Source organism: Equus przewalskii, chromosome 11 (genome assembly GCF_037783145.1).
Source record: "Equus przewalskii isolate Varuska chromosome 11, EquPr2, whole genome shotgun sequence".
In the NCBI taxonomy this organism is placed as follows: Eukaryota; Metazoa; Chordata; class Mammalia; order Perissodactyla; family Equidae; genus Equus; species Equus przewalskii.
In genome coordinates, this window is record NC_091841.1 from 23,150,872 (window position 1) to 23,177,312 (window position 26,441).

General features: G+C 52.5%; 3 protein-coding genes across 4 annotated transcripts; 1 reads left to right on the forward strand and 2 right to left on the reverse strand.

Annotated features, from left to right (window-relative positions):
- Positions 1 to 457: 457 nt before the first annotated feature.
- Positions 458 to 3,559, reverse strand: TMEM258 (transmembrane protein 258). Its single transcript, XM_008510000.2, has 4 exons — positions 3,433 to 3,559; positions 1,822 to 1,931; positions 1,165 to 1,301; positions 458 to 566 (listed from the first exon to the last, which is right to left on the reverse strand). Exons 1-3 carry the CDS (start codon positions 3,538 to 3,540, stop codon positions 1,175 to 1,177), a joined length of 345 nt encoding a protein of 114 aa, XP_008508222.1. The 5' UTR covers positions 3,541 to 3,559; the 3' UTR covers positions 458 to 566; positions 1,165 to 1,174.
- A 1-nt stretch (position 3,560) lies between these two features.
- FEN1 (flap structure-specific endonuclease 1) lies at positions 3,561 to 8,301 on the forward strand. The gene is made up of 2 exons (XM_008509999.2): positions 3,561 to 3,895; positions 6,392 to 8,301. The coding sequence occupies exon 2, from the start codon at positions 6,413 to 6,415 to the stop codon at positions 7,553 to 7,555; it is 1,143 nt and encodes a 380-aa protein (XP_008508221.1). The 5' UTR covers positions 3,561 to 3,895; positions 6,392 to 6,412; the 3' UTR covers positions 7,556 to 8,301.
- Positions 8,302 to 9,882: 1,581 nt separating this feature from the next.
- On the reverse strand, positions 9,883 to 23,534 carry FADS1 (fatty acid desaturase 1). 2 transcript variants are annotated; one of them, XM_008510001.2, is made up of 12 exons: positions 23,117 to 23,534; positions 20,963 to 21,073; positions 20,178 to 20,375; positions 19,418 to 19,519; positions 19,158 to 19,286; positions 16,227 to 16,287; positions 14,482 to 14,558; positions 13,488 to 13,585; positions 13,199 to 13,295; positions 12,847 to 12,926; positions 12,623 to 12,748; positions 9,883 to 12,288 (listed from the first exon to the last, which is right to left on the reverse strand). In XM_008510001.2, exons 1-12 carry the CDS (start codon positions 23,306 to 23,308, stop codon positions 12,237 to 12,239), a joined length of 1,323 nt encoding a protein of 440 aa, XP_008508223.2. In that variant the 5' UTR covers positions 23,309 to 23,534; the 3' UTR covers positions 9,883 to 12,236. The 2 variants fall into 2 exon arrangements, with proteins under 2 accessions (XP_008508223.2, XP_070421426.1); XM_070565325.1 differs by lacking the exon at positions 19,418 to 19,519 and having other exon boundaries at positions 23,117 to 23,470.
- Between the last annotated feature and the right edge of the window lie 2,907 nt (positions 23,535 to 26,441).

Below are 26,441 nucleotides of genomic sequence, written 5' to 3' on the forward strand. Positions count from 1 at the left end.
AGAGGGATGCTTTGCCCTCCGTTATCCTTCTTAGCGTCATGCAGGCTGGGGAACATGACTCAGCAACTGCCTCGCCTAGCCACACCCCACAGACCTACAGCTGCCTTACTTGGGTTCAAAGTAGCCACATTAGGGAAAAGCCTTCTTGGGGACAAGCTGAGCCTCTTGAGGGTCCCCAGCCCAGAGAAGGGTGGCTACACTTAGAGGAGGGGACTGGCCTGGGGCAGACTTGCTTGGTGCGGGTTTCAGGAGAAGTTTGCTCTAGGAACAACAGACGAGGGTAGGCCTTCAACTCCAAGGACAAGACAGCCCTCCCACACCCGCCTCGCCCCTCAAAGGTAGAGGGCACGGCTTCCCAGGAGCAGGAACCGACTGAAAGGCAGAAGAGAAATGGGAAGGGGTGGGACTGGCACCCAGCACCAGCACCACCCCCACGCCGCAGAATGGGCACCAGAGGGACTGTCACACATCTGCCTTTATTGTGAGCAGCAGGTGGGACACTTCCAGCAATGGTAAAAAAATTAATTTACAAAAGCAGGGATTCAGTGAAGCCGCCTGGTTGGAACCTGAAAGAGAGGGGTATCAAAAATGAGACCAAGGACCCTCATTTGACCCACTTTTCTCACTGAACCCCTATGCTCCGGGGGCAAGGGCTGGCAGGCACACTCCTTTGAAGCTGGGCCACCAGGGCCGATTCTCAGTGACTTGTCTGACGGATTATCTGCAGCAAGGTTTTTTGGTTTTTTAAAAATCACTTAGTCAAGATTTATTTCAATGACTGAAAACACCGAGACTAACCAAGATGGTACTCCTTGCTGAAGTTCTAAGTCCCAGATCCTGACCCGCTTCTAGCCCACTCCCCAGGAGTCTCTCTAAGACAATGGTGTGACTTGCAAGATTGCAGCTGTGTAACCACGGGAAGCCTGTGCCCAAAGCCCTACGCAGGACACCCCAAAGCCCACCTGAGGCCCTGGGCAGTGTGGAGACCCCTGAATGGACAAGGTAGGTCACGCTCAGTTCAAATCCCCATTAAGGACAGGGAAAGAGGCACATGTGCCTGGCGTCCCCATCCACTCTGCTGAGTCTGTCTCCACTGCCCAAAGGGTCGTGCAGGCCTGAGGACCTGGTGGCTTCTCCAGTGTCCCACCCTGTCACAGCTCTTACCCTTGGGGGCTCACACGTAGATGCCGACCCAGAGTAGCAAGAAGAGGACTCCAAAACCCATGAAGAGCGAGGCCACCAGAGAGATGAGGAGCTCTTTGTAGATATCCCGAGTGTACTTGGTGGAGGTGACCTCATAACTGGCAGGGCGATTAAGGAGAAGAAAAGGGATGGACTGCGCAGGGCAGGGAGCCTGGCCAGTGCACCTCTGGGAGAAAGGTCTGGGCAAAGGGCCTCTGGTGCTCCGTACCACCCCTCCACCACCCATGAAGAAAATAAGACCCAGAGAGGTTACGTCACTTGCCCCAGGTCACACAGCTAATGAGTGGCAGAGCTGGGACTAGCCCTCAGATCTCCTGACACCTCAGTGCACCCCTCCTTATACCAGTTTTCAACTTCAGGTCCCCTATCCCCAACCTCCAGTGCAGCCAGGCCCTCTGTTTACTATCCTGGAAGTCTGAAGAGCAAACTGAGCTCACCCGAACTTGGAAGATATGGGCACTACCTGACCTGGGACATCCAGAGCCTTCCCTTGACTTCCATCCCTCCCCCATCCTCACGCCAGAACAAAACTGACAGGGTGCATGTGCCCCGCGTGGTTTCTCCCTCGGTTTCCCACGTCACTAATTCTGGCCCACGGGCTGCTCAGCAAAAGGATACACGAAGAACCAGGCGGTGAAGAACATGCCAATGGCCAACAGCACCACAGTCAGATGGGGGAAGACAGCCGGGTTCACTGGGCTGGTGTATCTGCTCATGGCCTCAAGCTCCTAGGGGAGGACATGAGATCAGAGCCATCGAAGAATCCCACGACTTCAACCTGGGGGGACCACGGGGTCATCAAGGAGCCTCGGGCTGCTTGTGCCTGCTAAAGGCCTGTTTCAGCCTGGGAAGTACGGAAATCCTTCAGAACCAACATCAGGTGATTCAGTGTGGGAAGGACAACAATTACATCTTACACAAAGGGGGCCCTTTGTCTTTTGCTAAGAAGGGCAGCTGAGAATCAGAGGCTGAAACACAGAAGGTGACTGATTAGCTATGCATCAGTGGTCCATAGCATCACCTGAGGCCCCCCACCGCTATGAAAAAAACGTGATGAAACGCATGAACTCTGCCTGGGAAAAGCCACATATTAAAAAAAAGTAGGCCTATAATTTTAAGAGCTTTATGGACCCATATCTGTAGACCCCAAGCTAAGAATCCCTGTTGTAATTCACGCAGCCAGGACCAGTACCCAGATCTCAACTGCTAATTCTATAGTCTTCCCGCTACACGATTATGGAATCTCAGGATCTCCACGCGGAAGACATCAGTCAAAATTCTGGCTCTAGTGAATAACATGAGCCTCAGTAAGGAGTTACAATGATATCTGTCTCCCAGGGTTGACGTATGATTTAAGGAAGATGACAAACGTCAAAGGACCTAGCTCAGGGCCTGCCATAGAGTAAGCAGCTCATCAATAGGTGTTTGTTTCCTTCCCAAAGTTATGGGAAGATTATGAGATCATGCCAGTGAAAGAGGGCTGCAAACGTCAAGTTCGGTACAAATGTTAACTTCCATTGTCCACCCACCGGCCAACGCTTCTAAAACCCAGAACATAACAACTCGGGAGAAGTAAACTGACCCTATTGTTCTAAGAGACACTGCAATTCAGTTCCGTACACATTTATGCCCCCCCCTGAAAACGACAGACAATCGCTGCCATTTATGGAGCCTCCGATGGCAGGCCCTGTGTTTGGCACTGGGAATACAAAGATGAATAGACATCATCCCAGGGCTGGCTGCACGTCAGACGGTGGTCACTAGGAGGCGTGGCAGATAACAAAGAGGTCCGTGACACGTGGCGAGAGGTCTGTACCGAGGCTGCGGGAGCTCCCAGGAGGGAGCGGCCAAGTGCCCCAGAGACTTGGAAGTGCTTCACCAAGAAGGTGACATTTGCCCAGGGCCTTGTAGGATGAATACGAGTTCGGCAAGGGGAAGAACTTGCCAGGTAGAGAGAGCTTGAACACAGGTAACAGAGACAAAAGCTCGAAAGTCTTAAAAATGCACCTCAAGTCCCTCACCCTTAAAAATCGCGAGATCAAAACCTCAGCCTAAAGAGGCCACGGCAGGATGCTTCCCCTCCCCGCCCCTCAGCCCAAGCCGGAGGATACAGGAGCCTCCCGCTCTCGAGAGCTCGGGCGTCTGAGGTCTCTGCGAGAGAGACGGGGCGTGGGACGGGCACCGACGGGTCCCCACAGCCCTGTCGGGAACTCCCCTCAGCCCTCTCACCATTTTGCCGGGCTCAGGGTATCCGCCGCTCTGCCACCGGAAGAACACGTCGGCGGGAGCAGGCGCCCTGTTCGGCCGGAAGAGGAAGTGCGGCCGCGCCCTTGGCATTGTGGGACTTGTAGTCCTGTGGTTTCGGGTATAGAGGGAGCTGGGGACCTACGGGGGCCTGATATGGAGTAGGGACAAGTGGTGGAGAAGGGTAGAGCAGGGTTGCTGAAAGAGTCCGTTCACCCTGGCGAGACTGTCGGCCGTGAGAGAAGCTGGCTGAGGAGATCGGGGCCTGAACTACACTTCCCAGGAGGCTGTGCACCGCGGCGGGTCACGTGACGGGAGCGCGGGCTTTGGAAGGCGGCTGAGCGAGAGGGTACCCGCCGGTCGCGCTGAGACAGGTGCTGGCTGAGGCTTGTCGTGGGGGACACCGGACCAAGCGCTCGCTGCCGAGGCCTCGCGCTCCAGAGGCCAGGTGAGACCCCACGGGAAGCGCCTCCGAGGGCGGCGGGGTCGGCTCTGCGCCGGGGGCCGTGGAGGGCCGTGTGCGGCGCGCGGAGCCGAGGCGAGGGCGCCGGGCTGCCACTTTCCCGCCGCGGGACGGTCGCGAAACCTCGAGCCTCTTTCTTCGTGTGTAGAGAGAGGATAATAGCTTCCCCTTTATAGCGACCCCTTTACAGGGTCGTTGTGTGTTTTGACTTAAGACCCTGGTTGAGAAATGTTTTTTAATCTTGACCCCTTTGCTGCCCATCTCTCTGGGATGCTGCGGGAGGATAACGGGCTGACAAGGCATTGTCCGCTCTGGACACGTGCTAGCAAAGCAGGCGGCTCGAGGCATGAGACAGGATCGAGAGGCTTCTGCGGGGGGAACGTTTGCAGAGCCCTTCGTGTATGTTCAGAGTTTCTCGTCTGTTATCTCAGTTAAGCCTGGCAGTCATTCTGCAAGACAACCGTGCTTATCATCTTATTTCCTACACGAGAAAACCAAACTTCACTACCTTAGTAATGTCCCACACTAAGTGATGTTACACCGATGGAGAATGGTGGCGCCTAAATGCAAGGCCACTGCCATTCACAAGGGAACTAAAATGCGATGGACCGTCTAGAAGGGGCTACAGGATGGTGGGAGGAGGGCACAGCTGAGCGAAAGGGTCTTATCCCAGCCTTTCTCTTGGGTTCCCAGACTGAGGGTAGGTTGGGAGCTAGAGACTGGGTGATCTTGATGCCATGCTGGTGTTTGGACTTAATTAGAAAGAGGAATGTAACAGGATCGCTTATACTTTAGAAAGAACCCTGTGAAGGAAGAGGCAGAACCATCATAAGGCCTAGTATAATATTTGTTAGTGTTGGACACGTTCCACCAGTGGGTACATGATGACTTTAAGTGGCACCCCAAAAATCCTTTTTAATAGCTATATATTTAGGTATAACCCAGGTATGACACAGATATGATTGCTTAAGATGAGTTCTCCTTTTCACCAGAGTTTTTAAAAAATGGTGTCCATTTAAAGAAAATGTTAAGGGAATGAAAGTACAAGTTTTAGTTGGAAGTTGCAAAAATTAGGAAGGTGATTCGGGCCTGCCTGAAGTTTGGGAAACACTGCCCTAGGCGATATTTGGTAAGGGGCCTGAACCACAGAAGTGCCATCCTGGGCTGAGTGACTAGAGCATGGCTAGATCAGGGCCTGGGGTGGAGTAGGAGCCGGGGAATTCATGGTTCAGACTCAGTGGTAGAGATAAAATACAAAACGAGAGTCTTAAAACTGCTGGTAACATCATGATCATGGAAGTGGTGGAAACTCTTAAGTGCTGACGGGCTTCTGAAGGGAGATTAGAGCAGTCTGTGAGAAAGCCACATTACTCCCATGCAGGTGTGTTATTTTTGCCAGTCCTCCTTCAAGCCTGCCCAATCCGTCAGGGTCCTCGAGAGAAACAGAACAAAGAGGATATAGGATATGGATATATATATATGTAAAGAGATTTATCCTAAGGAATTGGCTCAGCTGATCGTAGAGGCTGGCAAGTTTGAAAATTGAAGGGCAGGCCCGCAGGCTGGAAACTCAGGAGTTGATGGTGTAGTCTCGAGGCAGAATTTCTTCTTCAGGAAACCTCCATGTTTGTTCTCAAGACCTTTCAAGTGACTGCGTGAGGCCCACCCATATCATGGAGGATAATCTCTTTTACTTAAAATCGACTGATTATAAATGTTAACCACATTTACAAAATACCTTCACAGCAACACCTGGTTTAGTGTTTGATGAAATAATTGGGTACTGTAGCCTAGCCCAGTTGACACACAGAACTAACCCTCACAGCTGCTAAGAGGAGGTGAGCGGGAGGAATGAGCTGGGGCTGTTCAATGACTGGTGTAAAGGTGCAAAAGAGGAAGGAACGTGTTGCTCATGAATTGGCAAGAAGATAGATGCTGATGTGTTTATTTGACCTCTTTACACATTCAGCCGTGTATCATAGTTGCTCTCATATCTATCACATCTCACCTCCTTTGTTTCGCCAGTATTTGCCTGTCCTTCAGGGCCCAGTTGTACTATTATGATCCCTGGACTCCTTAAGCTGGGCCAGGCACTCTTCTCTGGACTTGCCTGGTCCTTGATGCAGACATCTGTTGTAGCTCTGATTGCAGGCTAGCCCTATTGCTGCCTTAGCCACAAAACTTTAAGCCCCTCGAGGACATCAGCAGTGTCTTATTTCCCTTAGCACCAGTTCAGTTCCTGATGCTCAGGAAGCCTTAGTATTAATTGAGTGGACTCCTTTACTAAGTGTACATTTCTTGAGAATGAGAACTTTGTCTTGTTCATCTTTTCGTCTTGTGCAGTGCTGACGTGGTGTTCTTTCTGTTGTGCTGAATTTGTTTAGCTGAAGGCATGAAGTTGGTGAGATAGCGCTAGTTATAACCCCTGGTCCTTTTGCATCCTTTAACTTCCTCCTTGTTTTACTGGCCTTTCTTTTTTAGCTGCCCCTCCTCTGTGTTGCTATGGGAATTCAAGGCTTGGCCAAACTGATTGCTGATGTGGCCCCTGGTGCCATCCGGGAGAATGACATCAAGAGCTACTTTGGCCGCAAGGTGGCCATTGATGCCTCCATGAGCATTTATCAGTTCCTGATTGCTGTTCGCCAGGGTGGGGATGTGCTGCAGAACGAGGAGGGTGAGACCACCAGCCACCTGATGGGCATGTTCTACCGCACCATCCGCATGATGGAGAATGGCATCAAGCCCGTGTACGTCTTTGACGGCAAGCCACCCCAGCTCAAGTCAGGTGAGCTGGCCAAACGCGGCGAGCGGCGGGCTGAGGCAGAGAAGCAGCTGCAACAGGCTCAGGCTGCTGGGGCTGAGGAGGAGGTGGAAAAGTTTACAAAGCGGCTGGTGAAGGTCACCAAGCAACACAACGATGAGTGCAAGCATCTACTGAGCCTCATGGGCATCCCCTACCTCGATGCACCCAGCGAGGCCGAGGCCAGCTGTGCTGCCCTGGTGAAGGCTGGCAAGGTCTACGCTGCCGCCACGGAGGACATGGATTGCCTGACCTTTGGCAGCCCTGTCCTAATGCGGCATCTGACTGCCAGCGAGGCCAAGAAGCTGCCCATCCAGGAGTTCCACCTCAGCCGGATCCTGCAGGAGCTGGGCCTGAACCAGGAGCAGTTTGTGGATCTGTGCATCCTGCTGGGCAGCGACTACTGTGAGAGCATCCGGGGCATTGGGCCCAAGCGGGCCGTCGACCTCATCCAGAAGCACAAGAGCATCGAGGAGATCGTGCGTCGGCTCGACCCCAACAAGTACCCCGTGCCGGAAAATTGGCTCCACAAGGAGGCCCAGCAGCTCTTCCTGGAGCCTGAGGTGCTGGACCCGGAGACTGTGGAGCTGAAATGGAGTGAGCCAAATGAAGAAGAGCTCGTCAAGTTCATGTGTGGCGAAAAGCAGTTCTCTGAGGAGCGAATCCGCAGTGGGGTCAAGCGGCTGAGCAAGAGCCGCCAGGGCAGCACCCAGGGCCGCCTGGATGATTTCTTCAAGGTCACTGGCTCGCTCTCCTCAGCTAAGCGCAAGGAGCCAGAACCCAAGGGATCTGCTAAGAAGAAGGCAAAGACTGGGGCAGCGGGGAAGTTCAAAAGGGGCAAATAAATGTTTCCCCTCGTTAAGCCTCCTTGACCCCAGAATATTCGCCTTGCTGTACCCTCAAGAGCTAGCGCTAAAGAAACCGCCACGGGGGCAGGGAGGGGACTGCATCGCTTCTCCAGCACTACCCTCCTCAGTAGTGCTTTTCCCTTTTTTACTTGATCTTATGGCAGGAAAGCCACCGAGGTACTTGGTTTTTCTTCTTTTTTGCTCAGGAAAGTATGTCAGGCTCAAACCACCTCTCAGGCAATTTAATGGACACTGAATCCATTGTCACTTGAAAGTGACAGCAACAAGTTTTGAAGAGGGGAGATGGGGATGAATGGTAAAGATAAATGACTGTACAGGATATCCTGGCTGGCCACCTGGTGGCTGGTGGGGAGGTGATGGTGGAACCAGACTGCGCTGGTCTCTGGTTTGGCCTTGGCTCACCCTGAAGGACAGCCATCAGGAAGACCCAGTCGTAACTGATGGGAAGAGCCATTAAGAAATGAGACAGGCCTCTGCTAGAGTCCCTGAAGTTGGCAACAAGGGTTTGATGACTGGGTATGTGTCCTGGGGTGGGCAGACACTTGAACTTGCTATGTAACTTGAGTCTTTACATTTGTATTCAGAGGCGGAAGGTGGCAAAGTTCTTATGGCCTCTCTGAGGCAATCAACTGAGTTGAGACTTTGGAATAAGATGCTGTTTTCATGTGCTGTTTTTGTTTTAAAGGTATGAGGAGAAAGAGTCAATAAAATTACAAAAGTCACCAGAATGTCATGTTCTTTGAGAACATTTGAAAACATCTTGAGTGCCCTAGGCTGCAGGTAGAATGTAATAACATGCTGGAATTGCACCCTATTAACAGGTGGTTTGAGAGTGGCCACAAGATGGCGCCGTGCCCTATAGAATGGCGGGAGCAGCTTTGGCGGTATTTCAGCCGTTTGGAGGGGGTGCCTAGTTTATCTTGCTGGGAAAGGAGTTTGAATAAATTGAATGGATTTCTGGTTTTCCGCCTACTGTGTAAGATAAAGGCACTTCTCCGAGACAGCCTTACAATTTAGATCAACTACTCCTAGCATCCAAGCATTTACTTTACCAGTTTGTAAATCGTGAATTTTACCATTCAGAAACCACTTCCTTGTTCCTTTTGTGCCATCAAATTCACGTTACTGTTTCTCATGGAGATGGAATGTTGTTGTACTTGGAAAATTTTGTAGTCTTCGTAAAACTTGGTGGGGAGCTGTCCTGTTTGAGTTTCTTAACTTTTTAGCATTTCTATCACTTACTGCCATTTGAGATTATTAACAAGGACACTTAAGTGTAAGTGGCCTGAAATTTAAGTTGGCAACATTTTGACATTAAGCAGGTAGAAGACTAAAGACCAGTGGTTTTCAAAATTTTTAATGGAGCAACCTAGTTTTCAAGTGAAATCTTGCGTGGAATCTCAGGATATAAGAGCTCCTCTAGTTGAGGCAGGAATGGGATATAGTCTCACCACAACGCCCTCATGACTAGGGGACTCAGTGGTGTAGACAGAAAGTTCTATCCCTTGCATCTGAGTTTTGTTCACTGCTCTCTCTAGCAGTTGATGACGAGTGAAACCGATTTCCCCAGATTGAATCAAGCCGATTTATTTCCGCTCTTCTTCTAAGCCTGCAGTAAGGGGTCCCAGAGGCAGTAAGACTTCTACTCAGGGGTTATCGCTTTGGTGCAGTAGCTCTAGTTATGGGATTGCACCCTCTGGTTGTCAAGCATGGAGAGTGGTTTGTTTTCCTCTGGTTTTTTGAAGTTGAGTTGCTTGGTCTTTTCTAGAAGTTTATTAACCACTGCCCACTGCAGGGAAAACCAGGTCTGCAAATTTCTGTTTAGCATGTTCTAATCTTCTTGCTCAGAGAGCTGTTCTAGTAGGATGGAGGTTAAAAGGCATTGCTTTGCAGTCCAGCTCTGAGGCACTGTGCCTGCAGAGAAAGATTTAGGCAAAAAGGAGACTTATGGGGACCACCCACTGAGATGAGAAATGAGTTACAGAGGGTGAGGGCATTGCCTCGTGATAGGAAACGATGCAGGTAAAACCTGGCTCGTGAATCTAGGCACTGTAGCATCTGAACTTACGGAGATCGTGGGAAGGGGTTGCCTTTGCTTTTCCTTTTGCCGTGGACCACCTGTGCCTTGGTGTTTTCCGGAGGGTCCTGTTGTTCCTTCCTCTGCCCAAGGGGCTTATGCAAAGGGGAATCTGTTCAGAAAGAAGTTAGAGCCACAGAGGTAGTAGCTTATAGCCAAGGCACAGGGAGTCCTGTCGACACGTGTAGAAGAGCATTGTCGATTACAAGTGCATTAATAGCCTTCATTTGGGTCAACATCAAATTTTATTTCTCAGCATTATGTCATGGGGAAGTGGTAACAAAATTGGCACACACAAAAGGAATACTGATATCCGGCCTAATTAAAGAGAATGCCTCCGGCAAAGTGGTAGGAGGATGAAAGTAACAAAGATAAACATAGATGTTGGAGTCCTAAAAAAGTGAGTTGAAATGTTAGTTCTGTCACATCTGTGACCAGAGGTGACTTGTCCTCTCTCAGCCTGTTTTCTTATCCGTCATCGTTTGGATTTGAGATCACTCGTGTTACCACTGTAACAGTCTGAGCTCTTTGTCACTGGTGTGTCCTTTTGTGGCCATGTGAGACCACATTGGTCTAGGCTAAGGAGAGAAGGCCACAGTGGTTGAGGTGCTTTGAGGACCTGAACTTTGGCTCAATAAACTTCACTGGGTTTGCTCAGATCGTGTAGCCTGGGCCCACAGCTGGACGGCTTGCCAGGCTGGTGACGCCACACCCAAACCTTAGGTAGCAGGGAGCAGGGCTGGGGAAGGATCAGCACCTATTCTGGAGTGAGGGAGCCAATGAAAGTAGAACTCTTCAATTCTCATTTTTCTGCCTATGCTGTTTTTAACCAGGTTCTGCCCAAATGGAAAAGATCCAAACTCTTCTGCAACCTGTTCTCCCCCTTCTCTTTTTTTTCCTTTTTAATCTTTTTGTCTTTGTTTTGACAAATTTCTAAGTAATCACGACAGCCTTTCCATAGGTGGTGCCCTAACCCCATCCCAGCATGCCGTACGACATTCATCTCCCTGACGGCCACTCTCTCCTAAAACTAAACGTGAACTCTTCTGGGGCTCTGCTTTTTCCTGTAGTTTGAGGTCCTCTCCACCCAGTGTCCAAAATTATCAATATGCTTAATAGATGCTGTTGAACAGGTGGATAATCCCCTCACCTGAACCGACAGGTGGGAGTGGGAGTGGGGAGGGAAGAGGGGGTGACTGCCAATGACAAGCCCTGGGAGTCAAGGCGAGACTCGTGGGGGCACATTCCTATGTTTGCTCTCTAGAGATGGGTTAAACTGTCTCTTTCAAAAACCAAGAAATTAAAAAATCCTATTTCAGTATTAGATTGATTATCCTAAATTCCTACCTGGTCCCCAACAGAGAAAGATGCCTAACAACAACAACAATGATCACAAACTTCTGTGTTTTTATCTTCCTATTTCTGGTTTAGAACTATGACTTGATTATATTTAACCCACTGTTCCTGCTCAAAAGTAATGCTATAACATAATTTAGGTTATAGAAAATTTCTTACATCCCTTACATTCTGGCTGAAACGTGTGTTTTCCTCATGCCTGGTAATTCACTATCTCCCAACTTGGTCCCATGTGTTCACTGACTGCTATTTTATTAAACTTGGATTACAGGTAGGGAAGCGAAGGGGAACCACTGAAAGCCCCATTTGTTTTTGGGGAGAAGACTAAATTGCCCCATCTGCTCTCTTGTTTATGGAGCAAGAAGTGGACTCCCCATTCTGGGAATGTTCTCTTCCTTGGGGGGTGGTTAGAAGAGATGAATCAAAAGCTGAAGGGATTTTTAATGGCCAGCAACTCTCTGGTAGCTGTTTTGGCAAGACCTAAGACCTAAGGCTCCCTCAGTACCCTGGATGGAACATGGGGCCAAAATCAGTAGTGCTGGCATCCTTTAGGGCCAGATGTCTCCAATAACCACAGTCCTAGCCATTGCCTTGCCTGCTTCTAAAAGTGGAAAAATTGCTTCTCCGGGAGCCTGAGGCAGCCACAGGTGACATCTAGTCGTAGAGTGAGCTGAGCTCCCAGGCACTGGCTTGTGCAAGGCCTCAGAACTCTAAGCACTCGTGCTTCCTTTCTAAATCTTACTCAAAAGGCTCAGCTGCCCTGTCTCCGCTCCGGCCTGTGAACCTCTGAGATTTGCAAACACGGGCGGAGAAGGCACTGAGAAGTGGACCGGTGACATGAGTTTACTCCTTCCCTGGGTGGAATTTTGCTGCTAAACTTCCTCCTGATTTCTGGGCTCAGTGGGTCCTGCCTATTCTTCTAATACTCTCCTGACTTCCTCTTTGCTCACCAACCTACTGCATCTGCCAAACTAGAAAAAGGAAACAACAAAACTCTCACATCCCTGTCCCAACAGCTACCTCCCTCCTTCCAGGGGGCCTGCCTGTTCCCCCACCCCTCTGAGACTTAGATCTGTGCCTGGAGAAGAAAGGGGAGGGGTTTGAGTCAGAGCCTTTATCTCCTCAAACCCACCCCCTCTGGATATTAGAATTGTAGTGGCATTGTCCCTCAAGCTCCCCTCTGCTTTGGCTCCAGACGCTCCTCTTCCAGATGGGGGCCTGCTGTTATTGCTGAAGATAGGCATCTAGCCAGAGCTGCCCGGACTCCTTCAGTGAGCTGTTGGGGCAAAATGGGAGCAGGCAGTGAGGGAGACAGGGCGGAGCCAAGTGAGAAGCCAAACTCCCCACCAGAAGTACAGTAGTGAGACTAACAGGCATGGAGGCCGCCTTCCACGTGAACGCTCTCCTCCCCTTCGCTTCTGAGAAGGCTTGAGCCTTGGCCCTGAGAGCCAAGGCCTGAGCTGGCCACAGGACCAACAGCACGCCCTGCCTTTGCCTCGGTGACCTCCATTTCAGATGGCCGGGGAAACCTTCCTGTGACTCCCACCCGACACTTCCCCACCAACCCCACTGCCCCACCCCGCAGCCATCCTCCAGGCTCAGGTACTCACTAGACGATGTCGGCAAAGGCTGAGAGCAGGGGCTTGGACTGGTACTGGATGCCATGCTTGGCGCACAGGGACTGCACCAGGGGAGCCACTTTGTGGTAGTTGTGTCGAGGCATCGTGGGGAAAAGACTTGAGGGAGGAGAGGGCATGGTCAGTGGCTCCAATTCTTTGTTCCCCTGCACACATGGACCCTCCCCAGGACCCGGTGCCTAGGTCTCCCCACTTACTGGTGCTCAATCTGGAAGTTGAGATGTCCACTGAACCAGTCATTGAAGGCAGACTTGTGCACATTGCATGTTGCCTGGAGCTGGAAGGAAAAGAACAGGGGAGAGCATGGTTCTGGGTACCAGATGGAAAGGCCAGGCCAGCCTTCTCCAGGTAAATGTGGCTGGGGTGGGGTGTGGGACTGTCCCTGGGCACTCCCTTCTCCACATGATGGCAGGGGAGAAGCTTCAAGCTAATGAGGCAATGCTGTTGGGGACTTTGTTGTTACACCATAGCACCCCCTACACCCTGCGTCTCTGCCCACCCAGCCTTTGCGTTAGTTATGCGCAGGTCTTCCAAGTGACCGTCCCTTACCTGGGTGGAGAACCAGTCCTTGTTCTGGTCATGATCAATGTGCATGGGGATATGGTTCATCTGTGTCACCCACACAAACCAGTTGCTTTCCAGGAACCTGGTGGACACGGCGCACAGACAAAAACAAGTTCTTACTCTCCTTCAGACCGCTGCTCCAGCCAAGCCACCTTCCCGAGCCAAACCTGAAAACCCCTGCCACCTGAAGCCCCAGCACAGCCCCCAGACCGGACTGGTTACTCCCAAACATCTGCTTTTCTTTGCCAGTCCCTACTCCCCCATCACATACTACCTGACCATGAAGAAAAGGCCCAGGAAGCCTTTCAGTCCCAACAATGGCACATAAGTGAGGACGATGCGAACGTAGAAGGTGACCATCCAGGCCAAGTCCTGCCGTGAGAGGCAGAGAGCATTAGGACTGGCACAGAGCACCTCTGCTTCTTCCTCTCACTTCACCTGTTTCTTTGCATGATGCAGCCATTCTCCCGGGCCCCACACTGGCACACTCAGTCACTGTCAGCTTCTCTCCGTTGCCCAATCCTGCAGTATCTAGTGCCGCTGCTCCTTCCGTCCATTCCCAGTGGCACCTACCAGCCCTCCTTGTCTATTTCTTTCTCAGGTACCAAGGCCTCCAGCTCCTCCCAACCCATCTAAATCCTTCATCCCTTCATCATGCTGCCAAGTGAATCTTCTAGGACCGTGGCTCAGTCTGTGCCAGTGCACTGATCAAATCTCCAGTCACTTTCTGCACCATGCTCCTCCCCTGACACTTGAGTCCTCTCCATGTCCAGGGGCTAAACTCGCCCCTCACTTCCCAGCTTCTCTGCTCAGAGTCCATCCGCCCCTACCCCACCTCTGCCTGTCCTCCAAGGCCAGCCTGCTTTTCTGATGCCTCATCCAGCCAGATGTCGTCAGGCCCCTTTTGGAATCCCAGAAGCTTCTGCTTGTACCTCTTCTCCGGTGTCAACCACATCCTGCTCCATCAGAAGTTTCCCAAGACTAAGTGCCATCTCTTACTCATCTTCCCCATTCCCCAGCCCGGCCCCTGGCTTTGTTCCCAGCACAAGAACCTCAGGAGATTCTGGCTGAATGTAATAGGGCATTGGGAGTCAGGCTGCCTAAGTCCAAATCATCCCACCTAGAGGTAAGGAAGGTCTGTACTAGTTCTCTTTCCTCTCAATTAGGCCTGGAGTGAATCTCAGTAGGATTTCCCTTGGAGACCCCTTTCCCCTCCCTCAGGGTCCTAGAGACAAAGGATGTGGGACTCTTGGGCTGTGCATACTCACCACCCACTTCTTCCGCTGGATAACAAAATAGAAAATATACCACTGGAAATAGAGAGGCAGCAAGGCTGGGGGCCCAACTAGGGAGGAAATGGAGACAGGGAGGAGGTGTGAGCAGCATGAGGGTCACAAAGGGCCTCTGGCATGGGGCTGCCCCTTGCCGTCTCCTCCCGTTGCCCCTTGGCACCACAATCCAGTGGAACCCACAGGCACTGAAGGCGGGCATGAATGCAAGTGTGAAGAAGACACAATCTCCCAAGAGGACGCTGGCAGGGTGCAGGGTGGGAGTGGCTTTCTTTTCCAGTGGAAGAGGGCCACTAGGGAAACTGCCTCCACACATGGAACCTGCTCTGCTCCCATGACTTGAAAGGGCCCTGGCTAATACTCTCGCAGCTGCCCTGGCCACTGCCCTGCTTCTGCCAGGGGCCTTACTACTGGCCCTATGCCTGTCCTTGCAGCCATCTGCCCCATGTTCTTGGCTGCTCCACCATGTAGGTGAAGGGACAGGAGCAGGAAAACGTGTGTTGGGGTAGGGGGGATGACCTTGTGATCCTTCACAGGCTGAAAGCTCACTTTCTTGGACCAAGGACATGAGTTTGTGCCACCCAACCTGAAGTCCTAGAGCTGTGGGCAGTGGTGGAGGGACTTCGCTTAAAACTGGGAGTTGATGGGGCTGGCCCCTTGGCAGAGTGGTTAAGTTCTGCGCTCCGCTTTGGCGGCACAGGGTTTCGCTGGGCGCCGACATGGCACCGCTCATCAGGCCATACTGGGTTGGTGTCCCACATAGCACAACCAGAGGCACTCACAACTAGAATATACAACTATGTACTGGGGGGGCTTTGGGGAGAAGAAGAAAATAAAACAGATGTTAGCTCAGGTACCAGTCTTAAAAACAAACAGACAAAAAACACCCAAAAAACCCCCTGGGAGTTGAAGAAGTGGATCCCGTCCTCTGTGCTGTCCCATTTCCTTTTCTGTGTCCCTTCTCTGCAGGGCCCTCCCTGATGCTGCTTATAAGCCCCTGCATTACAGTGCCCGCCCATGGCTCCTCTATCCTGATGTGCCATGGATTCTAACATTCTTTCTCCCAGACTTTTCTGCTCCACCCTCTGCCCCATCCCCCTTTCTCTAGTAGGGATGGTTGGTAATAGGCAGTTAGGATAAATTCTTTTGAACTAAAATAGGATCATTGAAATCAACCCCTCCTTTCCTTTAAAAATTTGAATTTTTAAAGGAGTTTTTAAACTCAAATTTTAGGCATTACAGTTTTTTAAAGCAAGGACTATATAGCAGTCTTCAGAGAGCTTAAGCCAACCACAGAAATCTCCTCTCCTCAGCTCCAACCATTCCCCAACTCCCTCTTTGGATCCAGTCCTCCCATAGCTGTGTCCACCTTTGTCCCCCTGGGGGTTGGACTGTGCCCTGCTGGGTCACACTGGCACAGCTCTCTGTTAGACAAGGGTTAAGGTGAGGTTTACGGTTTAATTGGGATGGCCCCACCTGACCCCGCAGTTCTCTTGTGGTAGCCGGGGTGGGACTAGAGGAACTAGTTTGCCTGTAACACAGATGACCTTAGACTAAATTTTAGCCTAACTGTTGACGTGGCTCAGCTGATATGGTAGGTTGTGGATGGGGTCCTTTCTCCAGCCTTTACTTAAAATACCCTAATGGCTTGGGGAGTCACTTCGTCCTCACACCCCCTCAGCACCCTGGCCCAGGCATCCCCCTGTGTGGATGAGGACACTCACTCAGGAAGAAGTATTTGTGCTGGTGGTTGTATGGCATGTACTTCTTCTTCTGTTTCCCAAGCTGTGGAAAAAAGCAGACACAAATCAGCACCCGCAGACCAGCCACCTGTTCTGCTCCCCATGACCTTGGCTTTTCCCTGCTTGGGAGGTTAGGCCTACTCCAGGGCCTGTCAGCTTGGGGGTGCTATTGGAAGGCTCCAGCTGGCCCAGCCTTCCTTCTAGCACCTGATGCATGAAGCCCCCGGCTGTGATCTGCCACGTGCACCACACCATGGCATGCCGCTCAATGCCTGGGCCCACATGAGGCACGTGCACAGGTCTGCAGGTCCTCAGGACTCCTCATGTTCCTCCAAAGACACCTTCATCCTAAGGTTTCCCGGCCCCTCCACCTTCTCCCCTTCCTTTCTCCCATCTGGTACTTTTTTGACCTCAGAGTCTCCATGGACAACAGTTTTACCCCTACACAGGTCAATATTCCCTGTACCTCCAGCCCTGATCTTCTCTATCAAACTCTTTTGGTCATTTATTTGAACATTTATTGAGCACCTACTGTGTGCCAGGCACTGTTCTAGGTTCTGAGAGTACAGAGGTAAACAATAGAAATTTCCTACCCTCATGGAGCTTATAATCTGAGGAGAGGATGCTCATTTTGTAAACAGAAACTCTGTAAACAGAGCTCAAGGTAATTACAGATTAAAAGGAAAATATAACAGAAAGTGAGGGAGGCAGTGTTTTGACTAGAGTGGTCAGATATGGCCTCTCTGAGGTGCTGACAGCTGAACTGAGACCCAAATAATGAGAAGCAGCCAGTAATGCAAAAATTCAGGGGAGAGCATTGAAAGCAGAGGGAAGAGCCAGTACAAAGGCCTGGGATGTTCAGGTGACAGAAAGAAGGCCAGAGTGGCTGGGAATAGTAAGCAACAGGGGAGAATGGTTGATAAGGCCAGAAAATTAGGGATGGCCAAATCATGTTGACCTTAGAAAGCCGTGCTAAGGCCACGGTAAGGAGTCTGGGTTTTATTCCACTGGGGAGGGGAAGCCACTGGAGGGCTTTCAGTGGGTCCAGCATTATCTGCTTTGTGCTTTCAAAGACTCATTCTGGCTGGAGGTGGAGGAATGAACTATACAGGGCAGGTGTAGTGGCAGGGACACCAGTGAGGAGGCTGGAACAGTAATCCAGCCCTGAAATGGACCAGGCCTGGGGATGGTAAGCAGTGGAGATGGAGAAAGTTGATGGACTTGGGATACATTCTGGAGGCAGTATTAAAAGGCTTGCGGGATGTGGGGGTGAAGTTCCTCCCATCCTAAGCACCATTAACTCAGAGCGAAACCCGGAAGAGGAGCATCTGTCTTGTGTGGTAGGGTGGGCGGGCAGAACTCTGGCCTCCTATTTTGGAACTGTTATGGAGGGGAGCCCCGTACACTGCTGTCTCCTTGAATGGCAATCAAATGCCATTATGATCCTAATAACTGCCCTGTTGTGTTTTGACTCTCGGAGGCCAGAAAGGTTGTGTTTAGGGTGAAGTGTCACCTGCATTTTGTTTTTCTCCAGGAGAGTTGGGAGGCACTGAAGTGGATGCCACTGGGTCAGCATGGGCATCAATGCCCATTTAAACTGTACCCAGAAGGGCTGAACCAAGCGCCAAGCAGCCTGTAGGCCAGGCATTTACTAACAGGCAGCCTACCCTCAGCCTCATAACTAGGCAAAAAAAGAGAGGCTATTTTGGTCCCAGATCATTCTCTACTTTTTAGTGTCTGCAGACAGGGATTTCCTGAAAACCCTAGTACCAAGAAGCAATCTAGGCAGTGGTGTGAGAAGGTGCTCTTCTACTTAGACTCCCACCTTTTTTAACCCTCTATAGTGACAACAGAAGTGCCACCAAGAGCCCCATGCTTTGCCCAATAAATAACCCACACTGCCCTTGAAGCAGCCACCGGAGCCAGGCAGGACCAGGGCTGGTTCATCATCTGCACAATGTTGACCTAAGACAGTGGTGGACGTGTAGCAAACCAAGAAAATCCCTGCCTAGGAGGTGGGAAAATAGGGCATTATGCACAGGTAGGGCATGAGCCTCAAGCTAGGGGCTCCTGGTGCCAGGACAGCCAGTGCTCCCAAAGCCTTTCCAGAGTTCTTCTCACGGCCAGAGGGGACAGGAGAGCCAGGCTACCCTGAACGCCTGCCTGGAACTGAAACATGTTCAACGACAGTTTAATTCTTGGCAGAAGGTAGGGGCGAGGAACCTGGCAGAACTCTGACTGCAGCCTAGAGCCCTGGGATGAAGGCTTTTAAATTAGCTCTTCGGAGAACTCCGCTGGCCATTCAGTCTCCTACTGTCTTATGCTCACCAAGGGCAGACCAGATCTCCACTCCTAGGCCTTCTTCCTTTCGCAGCTGCATTACGATTTTTGCTCACAATCTCAGATGACAACTCAAACCCAATGCTGACCACCCAGGAAGTCAGACTGGGATCAGATGGGTGGGAAGAATTACTCAGTGAATGAATGTTCTAGGCACTGGGCATCAAAGAAGAGTAAGACAGTCCAGCCCTTGATGGGGAAGACTGTGACACAGTAGGATATCAAAGTGTAAGAGAGGAATACAGACTGCAGGGGCGTTGACTGCCTGGGGTAGGGGTGTCAAAAAAGCAGCCCCCAAGGAGGGCCATCCATCACCTTTAAGGAGGAGCAGGGCTTGGCACAGTAACCTCCTGATCATCCTTTGGATCCTTAGCAGCATGTGGTACCTTTATGTGATAACTATTTGCTGACTTGAGGCCTGTCAATTGCCTCTTGCCTCCCACAACTTCCAAACAGCCAGCCGGCCGGCCCAGCCCCCCATGTCTTACTCTGACAGCAATGTATTTTCCCCAAAGCCCTCTGTGCTGGCTGGTTCCCATTCTCCAAGACTTTGTCACTGATGTCTCCACTCACCTCCACAGAGAGGATCTTCCCCAAGGCAAAGAAGAAGGGGTGCATGTTGATGTCTGGGTCTTTGCGGAAGCAGTTGGGCTTGGCGTGATGCTGGAAGTGCAGGTGGTTCCACCAACTGGCAGGGGCCCCCTACAGAAAAGTGGGGACATGAGTATGAAAGTATGAGTATGACCATAAGTATGAAAGCCTAGTGCTTCCCCTCCCCACAGGCAGCCCTTCATTGACTGGAGTTTCAGAGAGTCCCTCCCCATCCCAGTGACCTTCAGTTGGCCAATCACAAAATGATGTAGCAGGTGGTTCCACGTAGAGGTGCTGAAGACGGACAGGTGTCCAAAGTCATGCTGCAGCCAGCCAGCCTGGGCCTGGGAGAGAACAGTGAGCGCTGAGAGCACCCACCTAGGCCCGTGATGGCCGCAGCACCCTAACTGAGCACATCAGGAGAGGAGTCAGGACGCCTGGCTCCTAACTTTGGCTCTGCCACTAACTCACATGAGAGTTCCTGTCCCTGTTCTTCAGTTCCCCAGCTCTGGAGCTCTGATTTATGATGTCTACAGAACTGAACATCCAGACTACAGAAAAGGACAGCGAGGGACAAACTCAGACAGCTGGGCAAATGGATTCTGACAGCCAAGTATTAGGGCCCAAGCATATTAACATGTTGGGCAGTGTTGTGGTGGGGAGGAAGCCCTGCTTTGCCGAGAAACCAGAATCTTGGCTCTAGGCAGATTTGGGCTGTGACAGAACCTAAACAGAGTTTCACAGGAGAAACTCCGCAGGAAGAAGGGAACCCTTGGAGGAGAGCTGGAGAGGCAGTGAGAAATACAGATGCGCGTGTGGCTCACGAGCAGGTGAAAGCCACAGACAATGGAATGTGTGTTCTCTCTCTGCACTAACTCTCCCCCAAGTCCTCGGCTCTGTCCCGGTCAGAAAGCGGGGCTCCTGGGCTTCCTCAGGGGGACAAAGCGCTTTCCCCAGGGATGCTGAGCACGGCTGTGCTCTTGACAAGCTAAGGGCTCTCACCTGAACTGTGCTGAGCAGCACTGCACAGAGGAGGAAGGGCACGAAGGATGTCCCAAAGACCCAAAGAGTGAGCCAGGCAGCCACATCCAGCAGCAGGATGTGCAGTAGGTACAGCAGGAAGAAGACGTGGTTGGGCTTCATGAGCCCCATCTGCTCCACTGTGGCCCGTAGTTCCCGGAACTCATCGGTCAGCTCTTTCTGCGCAGCAGAGTGGAGAGAGTGGGGCTGTTACTCTTCCTGGCTGAACCCAGCACTGCTGGAGACAAGGGCCCTGTTAGGCTCAGACCTCCCACCCAGGTAGCCCTGGGAAGTCCACCGTCCTAGGTAAAGACACCACCACACTGAGGAAGGATGACAGGAGGAGGTGCAATGGCATCACACCTAAGAGCAGGTGGTCTTTGGAGTTAACAGACCTGATTCAAGTCCCTGCTCTGCCGTTTACTAATGGCCTGATCCTTGGCCATGCTGCTTAACCTCTCTGAGCCTTGGTTTTCCCATCTGTAAATGTGTGAGGATTACAGGAGGTTATGCCTGGCACAGAGTATGTGCTCAGTGGACAGGTCTCACGATGATGATGGCAGTGGTGGTGGGGGCAGCCTTGTGAGAACCTTAGCTTCCAAAGCCCTGCTCCCGTGGGCCTGTGACCCAGTGACTGTGCGGGAGAAACAGGGACCTCAAGACTCCCAAGAACTACTGACTGGTCACCTGTGATCCTATCCAGGCCTGCCTTCTACCCCGTGCCCCTCAACAACCACAGGCTCTCCAAACAGCAAACCGGCTCTCACGTTCTTAGTGGGCTCAAAGCTGGGCTGCTCAGGAGACAGTTCTCCAATCAGGAGAGAGTTCATATACTTCCTCACAAGGCTCTTGTTGATGTGGAATGCCACAAAAGGATCCTGCAAGGATGGGGAGAAGGCAGAACAGTGAGGAAACCAGCCCACCCGCCCCTGGCCTCCTGGAGGGCTCACACCAAAGGCCATCCTCCTGATCCAGCAAGGAGGCTGTCCCCAAGTTCAAAGAGACACTACCTGTCTCCAGCCAACTGCCCTTCGAGGGTGCTCAGACCTTTCCCAGGTGTCCACAGCTCAGGGTGACCCAGCCTCCGTGTTCTAGTAACAAGGGCACCACACTAAGGAATAGGAAGCACGGGTTGGGGGGACCACAGAAAGACCTGCCTGGGCTGGCCTTTCCTTTGGGCGTCTCTAGGTACAGCTTTTGCGCTTGAGTTTAGTTATAGGTGAGAAACAACCAGAAGGGATGGGTGCGGCTATGAGAATTCTCTTTCCGTGGGACTTTTAACAAGGCCCTCTCTGAGCCAGCGTTCTCCATAACATGTGATGAGGGAGACTCCTTATGTCCGAAGCGGGGAACTTCTGCGTTTTTCCCCTCTCTGCGGCTATCGAGGTGTGGATCCCTGTTTTCCCTAGCGCTCTGACCACTCCCTGCCCCCAGGGAGGCTAATTCTGACTATGCGAGGTGGGGTCCTCTCTGTAGGTCAGGCAGCCCCAGACCTTGCTGGGAACCGGCACTCGAGGCGGGATCGAGGGCGGAGCCGGCGGCCGGTGGCACCACACATCCGGACCAATCGCGCTCTCCGCCTCGGCAGCCCCGGCCCCCGCCCCAAATCACACTGCAGGAAGCCCCGTCGTCGGAGCCTGCTCCGTCTGCGCTTGCGCCGCTCTACGCCTTCGCCTGCGGCCGCAGTCTAAACGCCCCACTGGTCACTTGGGGTGACCAGCGTAGACTTTGGCCTCCAGCCCCAGGCCGGCCACGTCAGAGTGAGGGGCAGGCCCTCATCCGGAAGCGTCTATGCCCCTTTGCGACATAACGGGAACTCCGAGGCGCGCTCCGGGATGGCAAGGACGGAGGATGGGGACATCAGAAGGGGTTAGACCACTGGCGCGGGATGAAAGAAGGATGTAGGGGGAGGGGACGCGGCGAAGCGAAGGCTCCAACCTTTGGGTCCCAAGGGGTGATCCCTGACTCTCCAACCCAGCAGGGAGGCGCCAGGTGCCTTAGCTCTGAGAACAGGTTGTCTAGAAAGGGAAGCAGCAAGACGGGGACTGGGGCGCGCGCTGACCTCGCGGTGAGGCCCGAGGGACGAGGGACGCGACCCTGCACTGGGCTTACTGCCCAGGAGTGCAAACAAATGTCTGCTGCGGCGAATAGCTGGGGACCCCGCTGGCTTGCGGCTGAGTGACTTCCCCACAGGATTCGAGGACCGCTCCGCGGGTCCTCGCTAAGTGTTTGCGGATGCAGGCCGCCCACCTTTAGCATGGCGCTCGCATTCCCCTCTGCACCAGCAGCCCCTAGCCCTCTCCGGCCCGTGCGGCCGCTTCCCCACCCTCCCGTCTTCACGCTGTGCGGGGGTTCCCAAGGCAGCGGGCACAGGTGGCTCCCGCCTCAGCCCTATCCCCGAGAGTGGCTCCCTCTCCCGCTCCCGCTCTCGAGTGTAGCCCAGCACACTCAGTAAAGACGCGGCTTGCGCTCCCCTCCCAGCCACCGAGACAGGTCAAGACTCCCTCTCCCTGCCACCGACCCCTTCTCCCTCGGCCTCGGCAGCACCGCCATCCCAGGCGCCCTGCATCCTCGCTGTCTTCTCCGCTAGCCCTGCTCTGGGGCCTGCCCACGCTGGAGACGGCGAACTCAGGGCCACAGACGGAATGCATGCACGGGCGGCGCAACCCTTTGTTTGTGTGTGCACGTTGCAGGCCTCCATCCCATGCCCCAGGCTCCAATTTTCATAGCCTCTCTCCTGCCCCTCCGTGCCGGCAGCACACCCAGTCACCGGGCAACAGGTATGCTCCGGCGCCACCGGCTTTTCCCCGAATTAGTTGGTGTTTGGCCGTGGGTGCCCAGCTTCCGGTCTCGCGCACTGAGCCTCTGGCTCTAGCCGCCCGGCGCGGCCTCGTCCCCCGTCCCACTCTGGCAGCACTCACCGTTGCATCCTGCCCGGCGTAGTGGCTGATGACCCGGGAGCCTCCGGGGTGCCGGCGCGTGAACTCGCTGATGTTGTACACCTTCCGGTCGATGACCAGCCACTGCTCCTTCCCGCGGCCGGAGCGCTGCGCCACCTCGTCCCAAGTGAAGTAGCGTGGGGTCGGCCCCTGGGCCGGGGTCTCGGGGGCCATCGGGGCCCGGCGACTCTGAGCGCCGGCCGGGCAGGGCTGTCGCGCGCGCGCTCGGGGCTCGCGGGGTGTAGCGCGCGTCCGCAGCCCGCCGCCCGCGCGCGGGGTTTTCAGCCCTCCCGGCGCGGCCCTCCGAGCCCCTCTGCGCGCTCTCCCATTGGTCGAGCCCGCGGCGGGGGCAGCGAGACCCTGCCTCCCAGCGTGGCCTGGGGCCCGCGGCTGGGGGCGGGCGCCGAGGGGCGCCCCCTCGCGGGCTCCTGGGAGGAGTTGCCGCTCGATCCCGCTTCCCGACCTGCGGCGTTTCCTCCCAGGCGAGGATAACGGTTCCTGGGGAGGCTCCCGGGTGCGCCGGCCTGGCTCGGGGGGCGGCTGCCGCGAGTGCGCGGGTGGCCACAGGGTTTTGGGGTAGGAGTTGGCTCGGCCAGGGACGGGGGGCGTCGGCCGAGCCGAGGGAGTAGGTGGATGGAGGGCCCGGCGGCGAGGGAGGCCTGCCAGGCTGGCAGGAGTAGGGTTGGGGAGGGGGGAAGGGGCTGTCCTGGCAGCCGATGTCGTCCTGGCGCGGAGGCTGCCCTAGGGGGCTGGTCTTTAGGCTGTGGACATCCTCGCCAGTCTCCGGACGCTCGCCCTCCAGGTGGATCCAGCATCCACCTGATAAACTCACACCCTGGGCGCGCCGCTCCACCCGTTGAGCTGCCTGAAGTAACAGGCTGAGAACCCTTGGCGGCTGTCTTGTGAACAGCATCATTACGGTTTATTGAGTTGGGGGGCGGGGAGTCTTCATGCTTTACTTTGCTCAATGTAGCATTAAAAATGCCCCACAATTTTTGTAGCCCTTTTTGCCTTTTTGGTTTGTTTGTTTTCATTTATGTTCTCTTTTTAAATCAACTGGGATTCTTAAATAAAAGGCAGTGGCCCGCGTCTCCTGACCTCTAGGAGGCCTTGGGTGAAGAGCCTGCGTCTCAAGCTGAGGTGTCTCTTCTCCAACCTGGAGGCAACTGGGAGCTGCAGCAGGCTTAAGTAGAGAGATTTGGGGCTCAGATCCCCGGGTTTTAGGAAGGAATGGGAAAGCACCCAAAGGTTGGGGGCGCCAGTCAAGAAGCTGTTGCCGGATGAAGAGACCCAGAGTTTATGTGCTGAGTTTTCATTTATTTATTCCACAAAAACTTTATAAAGCACTTACTATGTGCCGGGCACTGTTCTTAGTGTTTTGCAAACGTTAACTCATTTAATTCTCATAACAACCCTATGAGGAAGGAACTATTGTTAACCTCCGTTACAGATGGAGAAACTGAGCCACTCAGAAGTATTTTGTCACAGTGGGTTTGTGGCAGAGCGGAGATTTGAACCCACCTGTGCTCCTTATGCCTGGGGTCTGCTGTTTCTCCTCTGATTACACTAGTATTTGGGGACATTGATAGGACCCTGCAGCCAAGGGAGAGGAAGCAGAGCTTTATCCCAAGCCCTGAGCTGGAGTCTGAGCCCCTAGGAGTCAGGAGAGGGCATGCAGAGCAAACTAGGAGAAATACGGCTAGGTTTCTGGTAGCAAAGGACCTTAATCCATTCAATCCAAATCCTTCATTTTATAGAGAAGAAAATCGGGTTCAGAATGGGGAAGGGACTCTCCAAGTGTCCTTGGGGAAACTCAGGGGTTCTGACCTCTAGTTAAGATGCCAGGCCACTGCACCTTGCTGGGAAATGATGGTCCATGCAGCTGCCAACTTTCCTTTAAAAAAAAAATCCTTGCCCAACAATTTGGGGGTGTTTAACAAGAGAAATGAAATGGTTTGTACTCTTTGATTAAGAAATTTTACTCTTGGAAAAGTGGGAACTGGGAGACCACAAAGATGTTTATGGCAAACTTAATAGCAAAAACTGGAAACCACGGCAAGTCTCGATAATAAAATCTTCAAGCTCACTGGCATATATTCACCCGATGGGGATCCAGAGTGATTACGAATGAGCAGTATGTGAACTGTTTTGATAGGGAGAAAATACTTTGCAGTGACAAAAGTAGAACCCAAAGTGGTATGATTACAATTATGTAAGAAACTCATGGATATTAAATAACAGAGGAGAATCTGCCATGATGAGAACGTTTCATGGTTTAATATTCTTAAGTTTATTTTCCTGCCAAGTTGCTTAATCTCATTAAAGAAAAAGAAGAAAAAGAAGAAGAGGAAGAAGAAAGACCTTGCTCAGCCATTATGCCTGTAGTGAAGGTTCTGTGGGATAAGACACTCTGGTTCAAAGAAGAGATGGCAGGGTCAGTGTTGCTGTCCTTGCTTCTCTGGGGCATCTTCTTCCTCCCAGGCCGTTAGATCTGCTTCTAGGAAACCAGAGAAGGCAGGCCTGAACAGGCCCCAGACCATCAGATTTCTCCTGGAAATTGTTCTTCAGTGCCCCAGGCATCAATGTCAGCTTTTCACTGGTCTTTTTTTTTTTTTAAAAAAAAGGATTTTATTTTTCCTTTTTCTCCCCAAAGCCCCCTGGTACATAGTTGTGTATTTTTAGTTGTGGGTCCTTCTAGTTGTGGCATGTGGGATGCCGCCTCAGCATGGCTTGATGAGCAGTGCCATGTCCGCGCCCGGGATCTGAAAACCGGCGAAACCCTGGGTCGCCAAAGTGGAGCACGCGAACTTAACCACTCGGCCATGGGCCGGCCCCTTCACTGGTCTTTTAGTGCAACTTTACAGTACAAAGGATCTCTATTTAGAATAAAACAAAAAGACTAAGCTTAGAATCCTGATAATGGGGAGATTGTCTACTGCACTGTAGCAAGCAACCATATACATACACCTTGACCTGTTTAACCTTTTCCCTCTTGTTGGACATTTGTTTAGAAATATTTGCTTGTATAAATACTGCAGTGATGAACATTTAAGCATAAATATTAGTTTATAGTTTTTAAGACATAGATATTTATATTTATGAGCATTTTCTTAGGATACATTCCACACGTCTAATTAGTGGATCAAATGCTAAGAACATTTTTAGGCCCTTGTTATTTGTTGCCAAATTGGCTGTCAGCAACGTTTATTTGTTGAGCACTCGCTATGTGTCCTGTTCCACCACAGCTGCTGTCACCAGAACAGAAAGGAATGCAGATCTGCCGCTCCCTGGCCGACGGCCTCCCCAC

Excerpts from the sequence above, each read along its gene's own strand:
- TMEM258 (XM_008510000.2), bottom strand. The coding sequence starts at position 3,540 with ATGCCAAGGGCGCGGCCGCACTTCCTCTTCCGGCCGAACAGGGCGCCT. Across the intron at positions 1,932-3,432 it reads ACCCTGAGCCCGGCAAAATG|GAGCTTGAGGCCATGAGCAG; the intron begins GTGAGAGGGCTG and ends GTCCTCCCCTAG. Across the intron at positions 1,302-1,821 it reads TTCACCGCCTGGTTCTTCGT|TTATGAGGTCACCTCCACCA; the intron begins GTATCCTTTTGC and ends TCGCCCTGCCAG.
- FEN1 (XM_008509999.2), top strand. The coding sequence starts at position 6,413 with ATGGGAATTCAAGGCTTGGCCAAACTGATTGCTGATGTGGCCCCTGGT.
- FADS1 (XM_008510001.2), bottom strand. The coding sequence starts at position 23,308 with ATGGCCCCCGAGACCCCGGCCCAGGGGCCGACCCCACGCTACTTCACT. Across the intron at positions 16,288-19,157 it reads GGAAGATCCTCTCTGTGGAG|CTTGGGAAACAGAAGAAGAA; the intron begins GTGAGTGGAGAC and ends TTTTTTCCACAG. Across the intron at positions 12,749-12,846 it reads AACTTCCAGATTGAGCACCA|TCTTTTCCCCACGATGCCTC; the intron begins GTAAGTGGGGAG and ends TCCTCCCTCAAG.